At 36.3% G+C, this 13,041-nt stretch overlaps 1 protein-coding gene across 1 annotated transcript in view; it reads left to right on the forward strand.

Moving 5' to 3' along the window:
* The window catches only part of ZC3H6 (zinc finger CCCH-type containing 6), a 48,228-nt gene that overhangs the window by 9,173 nt on the left and 26,014 nt on the right, over nucleotides 1–13,041 (forward strand). Inside the window, exons 2-3 of the mRNA XM_007470237.1 lie at nucleotides 5,888–6,068; nucleotides 12,894–13,016. Coding sequence (XP_007470299.1) covers nucleotides 5,888–6,068; nucleotides 12,894–13,016 — 304 coding nt within the window. The remainder of the gene's footprint in view (nucleotides 1–5,887; nucleotides 6,069–12,893; nucleotides 13,017–13,041) is intronic.

Below are 13,041 nucleotides of genomic sequence, written 5' to 3' on the forward strand. Positions count from 1 at the left end.
TTCAAGTTATATGACCCCCTTAGTTGAAGATAGAGCCCTAAGGATTCTAGCTTTAAGGGAGTAACAGTTTTTTGTTTTTGTTTTTTTTTCTCTAGGGAGATCAGTGTCCCTTCAGACACTCCCAGAGAAGCATGGTCTCCTGAAGGAGATAGAAAGGAAATATCTAAAAATGTCTAATTATTACATTGTTATATATACTTTTTATTTATATATGCAAGTTAGGTTTTGATGAAGTAAATATGAGAAACCCTGTTGTTGATTCAGGAAATAAAGATTAGAAGGGCCACATGTAGTTTTAAAAACAAAAGAGCAATTACTTATAACAAAAGTAACAAAGGAATTCTCAGTTATCTCTGGGGTACAGATAACATACATAGAATTAAAATTTGCAAAGTTTGTCATAGGACTATGAAGGCTATTAGGCTAGTTAAAATATATAACCTTGCCCATATATTTGTACAAAATCCCATTCCTGAAGGAATTTGTATTTGGGTTGAGACTTTGACTAAGTTCTAAGACTGGCATGGGGAGTAAAACAAACCAAGTGAAAATTGCCATGGCTGTAGATAGTCATTTTAAAGGGATAAACTGAGTTTCTGCAAACCAGTACATTCCAGAGGGTGTAAGAATGTATTGGGTAAAGGATAAGGATAAAAGTGATTTGAAGGCTGGTAGGTATCCAGATTTTACCACTGGTAATTTGTAAAGACAAACTTTCTCTGAAACAAATGGTGATAAACCATCTAGGATGTAAATGTTCAAGGTCCAGTTTGGGATAAACATAAAAGCACAAAAACTCAAGTTAGGTAGCTCTTCCATGACCCCAATATGGTCAGCCAGTGTTTACCTTGAGGGGAAATACCTAGTTTTGGAGGTATAAGGTAGGGAGTTAGGTTAAGGCTTAATCAAGAGGATCATACATAAGCTATACAGATTGAGGGAAACAATCAGAGCAGGCATGGGCAAATCCTAGACCCAAGCAAGTTTTTTGTGACACCTGCTTACAGGTTCAGCGAGTAAGATTCAGAGAGTTTATTTCATACATAGACGACAAATTGAATATCAGCATAGGGTCAGCTTCTCGTGTCCCTTGTCCTACAGGATAACACTGAAATCAAAGAGGCCAGAGGATCATAGGTAATGTGAGTGGTAGGGCACTCTTGTTGCTGAGGAACAGTTTCCATACTGCAGCTATGCAGTTTTTTAAAGCCTGCAGCTGTACACTTAGGAGTGGGCAAGGTGGAAAATCTAAGTCCTCACCGGAAGCAGGGAAGGTGGATGAGAAATTGCCTTATAGCAGCCTCCCACGAAATAAGGAGGTGGGTGAGAAATAGCCTTGCAGCAGCACCTATCTTTCCATACTTTGGGGGGACCACAGGGCGTCTGCTAAGGTTTAGGTCAGCCTGTGGTTGAGCCTTGCCTCTGTGGCCTATGTGGAGACATGTAGGGTTGCCAGGACACTGGTACAGAGCAGTTCCCCTACATTTATCATCCATGGTAAGGGAGAAATGACAGGATGAATTAGAACAAAGCATGAAAAGTGCTACAAGCAATCATTTTCAAGCATCTAGAAAATTTGTATTCTCTTGGTTTTAGGATAAGCAGTCTACTTCTGTAAACTTGTCTACTCTGAAAAATGTCTTTTTTGTAGTGATCATTATCAGCTTATCCCAGGAAGCTTGTGTTCATGAGTAATATCTTTGTAATATCATCCATCAGGAGCACTTGTATAGTCTTTTATTGAGGCTTTTGTGTTTCTTCCAGAAGACTCAGTTTCTGATCTATAGCTTGTAACAGGAGCCTTTAGGCAAGCATAAAGAAAAAGCAGACACTACCTGTGGAGGTAAGACTGAATGGTTCAGGTTAATTTATTTTAATAGCCAACAATACCAAAATGGAGAAAAGTAGAATTCTCTATTGAGGTGTATCAATTTGTAAGGATTTAGTGACTAGTTACCTCAGAATAAGAACAGTGAGGGCATTGACCAGTTTCAGAGTCTTTAATTTATACTACAGTGTATTATGATTTTCTCTAGTTGTCTCCAGTCTAGATATTTAAATCTAGAGATAAAATCTTTTAAATTTTTATTTTATTATTTTTTAAAATGACAGCTTTATTGAGATAGAATTCACCTTTTAAAGTATACAATTCACTGATTTTTAGGATGTTCCAGAGTTATGCAACTGCTACCACTATCTAATTTTAGAACACTTTCATCACTCCTAAAAAAAACTCGGTACCTATTGACAATCATTCCCCATTCTTCCTCTAGTCTGTCTTTATGGATATGCCTGAGAGAAATTCTTTTAAAGATAATTTTGTTTATTAACTGGACGGTTATGTACATGTCTGTGACATGAATATGACTCCTTCTAAAAAGGACATAATCATTCTATTATTTTTTTAAATTAATTAATTTATTTTTGGCTGTGTTGGGTCTTCGTTTCTGTGCGAGGGCTTTCTCTAGTTGCGGCAAGCCGGGGGCCACTTTTCATCGCAGTGCGCGGGCCTCTCACTATCGCGGCCTCTCTTGTTGCGGAGCACAGGCTCCAGACGCGCAGGCGCAGTAGTTGTGGCTCACGGGCCCAGTTGCTCCATGGCATGTGGGATCCTCCCAGACCAGGGCTCGAACCCATGTCCCCTTCACTGGCAGGCAGGTCCTCAACCACTGTGCCACCAGGGAAGCCACCTATTTTTACACTAATAAAAAGTCACCCATATATGGTTGACTTAGGAATTTTTATTTTTTATTTATTAAGCTAAAAAAATATATCTTGGGTTTAGTAACCACAATAGCTTTCATAATAGTGTTAATTCAAAATCTAGAGAACGCCAAGCACTCTTAATTACTTCTATTATCTCTTCTATTTTTTGATTTTTCACAGAGCTGGATTAGTATCTGATACATTGGTAGGTGCTCAATCAAGAAAGCTTTATTTTATTTTGGTGACAGAGCTAGAATTAGAATCCAGTTTTCCTCCTACTAAGTCTCCTCTTTCCATTATGCCACACATGCTTTCCATCTGTGCCCAAAGGTGATTTTTTTAAAAGATTGGAAGCAGCTCATAGAAGTGTGGATCATTGTTCTTCATTTCCTTTTAGTCTCCTTTATGTAACCAAACATAAATTTACAAATTTAAATGTGTTATTGTATGAAGGGTGAAATGATAAAGAGGCTAAAGGAAAAGAAAGAAAAAATTTTAAACTTTCAGTGTTTTATGTTTAATAACAAATATAAACTCCCGTATGTCACAGGTAAAGAATTTAAGTAAAGTAGAACATAATCATGTGCAGCATTTTCAGCTTGAGTACTTTATTTAAATAGCTCTAGTCAAAAATGCTAATTATGAATTAGTGGCTTTAAGGTATGATTTAAGGAGCTCAAGCTGGAGGAGAATGATGGTAAAAGAAAGGATGAACACCTGTAGATTTTGTTGTTGTTTGCATTCAGATTTTACATATAGACAGTAAAATGTACAATTCTTAACTGAATTTTTAAGAATTGATGAATTTTTACACACGTGTATATGTAGTAATCACCATACCCATCTATAGAGAATATTTTAACATCCTAGGAGGCTTCTTAGTACTCCTTTTTTGTCAGCTATAACCCTCCAAGAGGTAATCGCTGTTCTAACTCACATCACCATAGATGAGTTTTGCCTGTTCTTGAAGTGCATCTAAATGGAGTCAGACAATAGTCCCTCGTGTCTGGCTTCTTTTGCTTATGTCTGTAACATTCATCGTATTATGTGTAGCAGTACAGTAGTTAATTTTTTTGGGCTTTATAGTATTCCATTATATAAATGAAACACTATTTATCCATTCACCTGTTCATGGAGATTTGGGTTTGCAGTTTTTTACCATCATGACTAAAGCTGTTAAAAAACTTTCTTATACTTGTCCTTGGGTGAATATATGCACTCATTTTTCTTGGGCCATAGGTATTATAGTGTTATGAAAGCTCAAAACTTTTTAAATTAAAACAGCCAGTATGCTGAAGCTGCCTCACATGAAGTTTTAAAGTCCACCTAAATAGACATATACCTCTGATTTTATGATGGAAACTGGAGAAAAACAACATTGACTTCACAGTCAATACAGGGTGATATTGTGTGCTTGTTCTTTAATGGCAAGGGTGATGGATATTTTACATTCAGTCATTCAGTAAAAAGCAGGGCACCGTGCTAGGGGTTAGGAGATACAGCTATGAAAGACACAGTCACATACCCCGCTTTCACCAACCAATAAGCAAGTCATTCAAACATAATGTGTAGAGTGCAGAGATAAAGAAATGAGAATTATTAGGGGAGTGCTTAGGATGGAGCAGCTCACCTAATCCTGAGTAGTCAGTAGAGGCATCTTGCAGGAAGGGACATCTAAACCGGGTCCTAAAGATTGAATTGGACTTAGCCAGGTGAAGGAGGTGAGAGGGTGGATGTTGAGAGGAGCAGGGCAATGAGAGTTTTTAAGGCAATGTTTAAGGCTTGGGGACTTGAGGAATTGAAATTAGCTGGTTAATCAGGGACTCAATTATAAAGGGCCTTTTGGTGTCAAGGAGTGTTGACATCATCCTCAGGTCAGAAGGGAATCACTGATACTGTCTTTTTTATTATGGAAAACTTCAAACACATATTGATAGAATGGTAGAATGAATCCTCATATACACATCCCACAGTTTCAGCAATTACCAACTCATGGCCAATCTTGTTGAGACCACTTCCTTCATCCTCAGTGGATTGTTTGAAGCAAATTTGAGACATCACATCATTGAAGATTTTTAGCAGGAGAGTGCTACATGATCAGTGCTACATGATCAGTTAGAAACCACACATTTCTAGTAATTTAAAAGTATCTTTAAAATGCACACACCATAGTTTGTGTGCTTCTCATTTGCTTCCAGTCACAAAAGACATTTATCTTTCTGTATCACCATGTAATATTTGTAGTTGTTTGCATTTTTTCAAACTGTATGGAAACAGGATAAAATGTTTAAATTATTTTATGTATTTATCTTCCCATGTAGATCAGTTGGTTAATTTGCATTTAAAATACTGTTAGTGAATGTTTGGGCTTCTATAACTATAAAAATGTCATAATTAATATAAAGATTTATAGATTTTTGGTTTTACTCTGAATATTTTTTACAGATTCAAGTTGAGGAATTTATTATTCTGCTTTTGTGGTTCAGGTTTCAGTAGGTAGATTACTTATCTACCTATTGAAATTTGTCGTCTTATTGAAGTTTTACTCTTATGGTGAGAATTAATATATTACATTGCTTTTATTTTAAAGCTATTTATAGCTGTCTACAGGTCACTAAGTTAAATTCCTTCCTGTAGTTAGAATGTTTGCTTCCTAAAGTGTTTTAATTTCTTTCTTCCTCCCTCCCTCCCTCCCTCTCTCCCTTTCTCTTTCTTCTTTCTTTCTTTCTTTTTCTTTTTTCTTTCTTTCTTTCTTTCTTTCTTTCTTTCTTTCTTTCTTTCTTTCTTTCTTTCATTTTTACGGTAGCTTAGTATTATAGATGGTAACTATTGCTGTATTACCTTGGGATACTGTTGCATTCGTGCATTCATTCGTTTATTGAGTGAGAGTCAATGCTCTTAACTCTAAATCAGAGGTTGGCAAACTATGGCTGCTGAAATTGCTTCTTACGTTCTTGAAGGGTGTTGTAAAAAAAGAGAGATTTTGCAACAGAAACCATATGTGGCCTGCAAATTTAAAATGTTTACTATCTAGCCCTTTATAGAAAATTGGCCAACCCCTGATCTAAATGAGTATAACTTAAATTCTTGGCTCATGCTTTTTTTTTCTTTTGGAACTGTTTCTGTAAGATTCTCTTTAGAATTGACGTTTGAAAATTAAAATTTTCATTGTCTTTTACAGAGAAGATGGTGAATTAGAAGATGGTGAAATAGATGATGCAGGATTTGAAGAAACACAAGAACAGGAAGCAAAAGAGGATGAAAAGCAGAAAAATGAGAAAGCCTACAGAAAATCAAGGAAAAAACACAAGAAAGAAAAAGAGAAGAAAAAGTCCAAAAGGAGAAAACGTGAGAAGCATAAGGTTAGTTAGAATCTACTTTTTATTCTTTTGGTAAATTTTTATGAAATATAAAACACTGAAAATTACAAAGTATAAATCATTGCCTATTTTCTTATAAAAATATGGATTAGATCTTTTTATATGCTTAAGAAATTTTATGAACATAAAGATTATATGAAAAGTTTTAAAGATTTTAAAAATATTCATGAGAACCTTACTGTATAGCACAGAGGAACTCTACTAGGTTCTCTGTGGTGACCTAAATGGGAAGGAAATCCAAAAAAGAGGGGATATATGTATACGTATAGCTGATTCACTTTGCTGTATAGCAGAAACTAACACAACAGTGTAAAGCAACTCTACTCCAATAAAAAAATTAAATAATCAAAGTAACTTTTAATGCAAATTAGAATAAATCTTTTAAATTGATGGAAGATTGTATGCAAGAATACTGAAAGCTTAAGGAAAGAAAGTTTCATTCTCTACAGATATAGATTAACTGCACTGGCATTGTCCATCCATTCATTTATTTATTCATTTGTAAGTATTATTGTGTGCCTGCTGTGGAAATCTCTGTGCTATATGCTGGGGGTTATAGTAATGAATGAAATGGTCTCTGCTGTTATAGAGATTACATTGAAAAGGGAAGGAGAGAGGCAGTAAACAATTGAAAAACAAATGCTATCAAGAGAGCAATTGGGTGCTGGATACAGAATAATGTGGATTGCGGTTGAGAAGGGAAACCTATACTGACAGAGAAATCAGAGAAAAGTTGGCAGCAGTGGTGGGGTAGTTTTTGAAACTCCCTGAATTTCCCCCATAAAAACAGAGCAATTAGAATAGCAAAACCAAAAATTCATTGGCAACATCTACCAAAAAATGAAGTAACAAGTTATCTTCACAAACCTCAAAAATAAAAAAGGATAAGGCCAAACCACAGACAGCAACAAGACCAGAGTAGGATCAGCAATTGTGTGAGATGAAGCAGAGGAAAGGTAAAAAGAACTTCCAGAAAACAAATTACCAACAGGTATTCATCTCAATGAAGGAGTCCCCAGTGAACATGGAAAGCCTGTCGGCCAAACTGAGAAACAGCAATGGAAACTGAGAGGGGCTTTACTAACTCCCAATTCCCACATGAGTATAAGGTGACCACGTAAAATTGGATGGTGCTAGAATGGTCTGTGCCTGATGAATACTCATCAACTAAATCTCTTCTAGGACAGAGTCCCACCCTGAGGAGAAAACTGCTAGGAGTAGAATCTAAGTTGAGAGGACAAGAATACCAGGGCCAAGGAAAGCAAATGGGGGAAGGGAGCAGGGCTGGCACATCTCAGAAGATACACAGCCGTGTTCTTTAATACTTCCCATGCTAACGACAGAAGAAAGGACCCTAGAGAGTGAAGCTGGGACAGTTTTCCTGGCTCATTCCTCCTTTGACACATGAGCAACAAGATTGGACCACGACCACATTCCATATAAGTTATTCTTATGAAAAAAAGAGGAAAATGGGGAGAATAATATTCTTCCAGAAAGGAAGGAATACCCACAAAACATGAAAAACAGCCTAACATTTCAAAATGATTTTTAAAAATTAAGAAAATAATACAGACTATGATCAAACAGCATCAGCAGAACTGGGGGAAAAGAGAATCCTTTGGTCATTTAGGCAAAAAGACCAAGCCACTTATTAAGAAAGGAAAGTCAGATTTATAGAAAAGTTTTTGATATCAACATTTTATGCCAGAAGATAATGGAGTAACATATTTGAATAAAATGCAAGCCAAGCATTTTATATCCAGCTAAATACCGAACTTCAAATATAAAGTCCTCAGAAAAACTGTATATAATAGAAGTCAGGAAATATTATCATAAGACTTCTCATAGAATCTCCTAGAGCACACGTTCAGATAACCAAAATGACTGGTTGAAAAAGTGAGAGTGATCTACATACACTACATATTAGTCTGTAAAGCTAAGACTAAATGATGGACATGGGGGGGCAGTATATTATGTATTGAAACATTACAGCTGTAAAAAACGTCAGGGAAAGCAGAAAAATACATGGTAAGCAGGATAACCTTCTTGGTAGTTTTTTAGTTATTAACTGAGAATTTTTAAGTATACTTCAAATTACTATCCTGGGAATGAAAGAGAGGAAGTAGAAGAAGAGGTTACTGCCTAGTTTCAATATTGGTCCTACTAGTAAACAAATAGTGTGCAAAGAAGGGATAGGGACTAAGGTTATTGGAAAAAGACAACTTGAAAGAAATAACTGAAACAAAAATATAATCTTTCTAATACCAAAAGATATACCTCCCAACAATGCAAAATCCAACTCTAAGCTATGTAAAAGAGAAAGATTTAAAAAGTGGGTAAAACCATTGTAAAGCAATTATACTCTAATAAAGATGTTAAAAAATAAAAAATAAAAACATGAAAAGTGGGTAAAGCTATACCAGGCAGATGCAAAGAAAGAAAAGGCAGAAATCACAGTGTTGATATATGAAAAAGTCAAATTTAGGTCAAAAAGGCATTGAAAGAAACAACAAAGGGCATTTTATAATGTTAAGGTTATAATTCACAGTGAAGATTTATTTATTTATTGTTATTTAATATCCCCTTAAACATCAGTTTTCATAAAGCAGGAACTATAGGAACTATGAGAAGAAATAGACAGGAATACAGTAATAACAGGAGATACACCAGTATACCTCTCTTAACCCGAGGAGATTAATCAAATGGATGAAAAGGTGGTAAGCATATTAAGGAAACATTATAATATTATAATATATAATACTATAAATATTATAGATATATAGTAAGCTCTGAATCCTGAGAATATATCTTCCTCTCAACTATACTTGGAATATTCATAAAAACAGACCATGTCATAGGCAACAAAGAAAACTCCAGTTAATTTGATGGAGTAGAAATAGTACAAGGAGCAATCTCAGACCACGATGCAATAAAACTAGACATTAATAACAAAGTCGGAAAACAGAAACACCTTTGAATGCAGACTAAATCTGCCGAATTTCATGAAAATAATAATAGAATTTGACATATGGAAGATAGCTAAAAAATTATCAGAAGAAAAATTATTATAGTATTAAAATCTAGAAAACAGCAAAGTAAGACAGAAACAAAAAGGAAGGGCTTAATAAAGTTATAAGTAGAATTTAACAAATTAGAATGAAAAGTCAGTAGTTTTTTTTTTTTTTGGTCATGCCGCACGGCACGCAGGATCTTAGTTCTCCCATCAGGGATCGAACCTGTGCCCCCTGCAGCATGGGTTGGCCAAACTAATTGAGAAAAAAGGGAAGCGCAAAAACAAAGTTAGATATTTTGAGGCTAAGAACTTTTAAAACCATCAAGTCCTGGTTCCTTTTTAACAGTTCTTCCTTTAATTCATCTATCTTTCCTCATAGGTAGGTACTTTCAACATTTTGCTTGAAAATCTTAACTAGATCACCTAGTTCATTAGACACATTTTCTACTTTCCATATTGCTGAATGTAACAGTGTTGCTAGATTTCTGCCACTGCATAACAAGGATCTCCCTTTTTCCAGTTTTAATAAGATCTCTCTCACTTTCCTTTTAAGTCGCCCAAAGTCCAAAATTTTACTAACAATAATTCGGGGTGATCTAGGCTTTCACTAGTGCCCTCTTAAAATCATTCCAGTTTCTATCCACTGCCTGGTTCCAAAACCAGTTCTGCCTTTTAGATATTTGTACTGGCAGCACCGCATTTCCAGTTACCAAAACCTGTGTTAGTTAACTATTGCTGCGCAACATGTTACCCCAAACTTAGAAGCTTAAAACAACAAAAGTTTGTCTCCTGGTTTCTGTGGGTCAGGAACATGGGCACAGCTTTACTTGGTATTCTGGCTCAGAGCTTCCTGCGAGGTTGCAGTCATCTCCTGACTAAGGCAGGATCCTCTTCCAAGTTCGGTCATGTGGCTCTTGGCAGGCCTCCGTTCCTCACCATGTGGACCACTTTACGTACCACTTCTTTGACCTCGTGCTTTGGCTGGCTTCCTCCAAAGCAAGAGAGCAAGAGAGAGCACCCAGGATGAAAGCTACAGTCTTTTTTATAACCTAATCACTTCTGACAAATTCTGTTTGCTAGAAGCAAGCTTCTAAGTCTAGTCCACACTCAAAGGGAGAGGAATTAATCTCCACCTCTTGAGGGTAGGATTAATAATGAATTTGTGGACAATTATTATTAGAGAAATGCCATTTAATTGATTTTATATTTTGCATTTTCACTTAATAGTACAGATAAACATTTTGTTGTTTCTATAAAATCTCCTAAAATACCATTTTAATTGATTGCTCTGTATTGTATTATACTTTAGTATCATTCTCTTACTATTGGACATGGAGATGTTTTGTGATAAATCTTGAAGGACAGGTAGGAATTAGCTCGTTGACCAAAGAGACACAGAGAATACAAAAGCAAAAAGGTGTGAAAAGGCTGGCATGGTTTGGGGAAGTCACTGAAGTCCCTAAATTCTTTCTGTTACTGTTTGAATATTTAAAGGGGTCACTAAATGGCTATCCTGTTAATTAGTTCTTGACTATGCCTTTTGCCCCCTTTACTCACCACGTTGTGGTGTCATGTTTGTTAAGAGTTCTATAGAAAGCATAATCACTGAGACTTGAACTTTATTTATTTTTAAAACATTTATTTATTTGGCTGGGCTGGGTCTTAGTTGTGGCATGCAGGATCTTCTTTGCAGCATGCGGGATCTTTAGTTGGGGCATGTGGACTTCTTAGTTGGGGCATGCGGACTTCTTAGTTGTGGCATGCAGACTCTTAGTTGCGTCATGAGGGATCTAGCTCCCCAACCAGGGATCGAACCAGGGCCCCCTGCATTGGGAGCGTGGAGTCTTACCCACTGGACCACCAGGGAAGTCCCTAGACTTGAACTTTAGTACTTACCAACCAAGTGTATTGAAAGAAATAATCCACCGGTGTATTATAGGTAAAATAACAAAATTAAGGGAACACTTTCAAACACCAAACAGATACCAAACAATAACCAAAAAAAAGAAACTCAAAAATTCTGAAAAAAAAAAATATACTATCCTTTTCACTGAAAAATTTAAAATTTTAATAATTTTTAATTACTCTCTATTGTTTCCAGCGATTTTTAATGTAGTCCAATTGCTAATTTTGGGTTAATAATTACTTCTTATTACTGTAGGTGAGCCACGTACATACTTTTTTATAATAGCCTTCCTAATGACTTCTTAACGTCTGTGTTCTAGACTCATTTTGGGGGCTAGCCTGAAGAATCTTCTCCCTTAAACAGAATCTTCTCTTCTCTGATGCCTCTTCCTGAAGCAGTGCCTGTGTTTGAACTTCTCCTTAAGCAAGCCTTTACCCCTTTAGTGTTCTTCAAGGTAAAGGTTTTCTTTTGAGCCAGAGCTGACTTCTGCTAGTACCAGAGCAAACTTGGCTTTTAAATGGACAATATTTATTTCAAGTCCTAACCAAAAAGATTAGGTAGTTAAGCTTGAAGCATTTCATAGCATAATTATAAAAAGATCTTCATATCACCTATCAGATCAACAAAAGCAGAATTAACAGCACCCCAAAACTAAACCCCAGAACATTTAAGAACAAGGTGGAGGAAAACAGTTTGTCTTCTTAAACCAGCATTTAAGAATGGAGTAGAAGAAAACAGATCCTTCTACTGCAAAAGTATCAAGAGGTCAATTTAGTTCAGCACATTTTTACTGAGTTTGTTCTAGTCTTAGATGCTGGGAATGCAAGGATGATAAAATACAGAGTCAGTGTCTTTGTTGATAAGAACTTCAAAAAATTTTTTTAAAGAGGGTGCTCAACCTGGGAAGGTAATTATTTTGTCTAGATGGAGGATATTTCGTGATTTTTTTTTTGAAATTGCATTCATACTTGAAAAAGCTTATTCTTGATATTTGTCAATCACTGTCAATTACTTGTGGTTTGCATTTCATCTTTGTTCGATTTTGTGGGTTGGATTTATGTTATATTTATAATTTGGAATGCTTTAATATCTTTTAGATTTAGGGTACTTATGCAATAGATTAAGAACTCTAAAGCTTAGGTAAAAATAAATTACTTCATACACTATTCATATTCTAGGACTCTTTTTTGGTGATGAGGAACCAATTTTATTTCCTTTAAGATTAACTTAGGGGCTTCCCTGGTGGTGCAGTGGTTAAGAATCCGCCTGCCAATGCAGGGGACGCGGGGTCGAGCCCTGGTCCAGGAAGGTCCCACATGCCACGGAGCAACTAAGCCCGTGCGCCACAACTACTGAGCCTGTGCTCTAGAGCCCACGAGCCACAACTACTGAGCCCGCGTGCCACAGCTACTGAAGCCCACGTGCCTAGAGCCCATGCTCCACAACAAGAGAAGCCACCACAGTGAGGAGCCGTGCACTGCAACGAAGGGTAGCCCCCGCTCGGAGCAACTAAAAGCCCGCGCGCAGCAGCGAAGACCCAACGCAGCCAAAAATTTTAAAAACAAAGATTAACTTAAATTTAAGATCACTTTAGAGCATAGAGGTGCAGTATTTTCTATTTGAAGTCCTTGGGCCAAAGGGATGGTGGGGAAAATGCTGCCATTAAAATCCCTGAGAAAAGAGGAAGATGTACTATTCCTCAGAAAATTTCAGAGAAGTTGGGGTGGAAGTGGTCTTTGGAGCAAGAATTTTCCAGTTAATACTTCAGAACCTACTAGGATAATATAGTCTATTGGTTGGCACCTCTGGCTAAAACAAGCTTATCTAGTTACTAGTTAAATTTTCTTCCTTTTGTAAATGTAACATTTTTGGTTTTTCCTTCTTTTAGCATAATTCTCCATCCAGTGATGATAGTTCAGACTACAGCCTTGATTCAGAGGTCGAACATACAGAAAGTTCCCACAGAAAAAGAAGTGGTTTCTACAGGGATTATGACATTCCATTTCCTCAGGTATTGCCTTTATTTTTATTGTCAT

The sequence above is a fragment of the Lipotes vexillifer genome, unplaced genomic scaffold (assembly GCF_000442215.2).
Source record: "Lipotes vexillifer unplaced genomic scaffold, Lipotes_vexillifer_v1.1 scaffold1139, whole genome shotgun sequence".
NCBI lineage: Eukaryota > Metazoa > Chordata > Mammalia > Artiodactyla > Lipotidae > Lipotes > Lipotes vexillifer.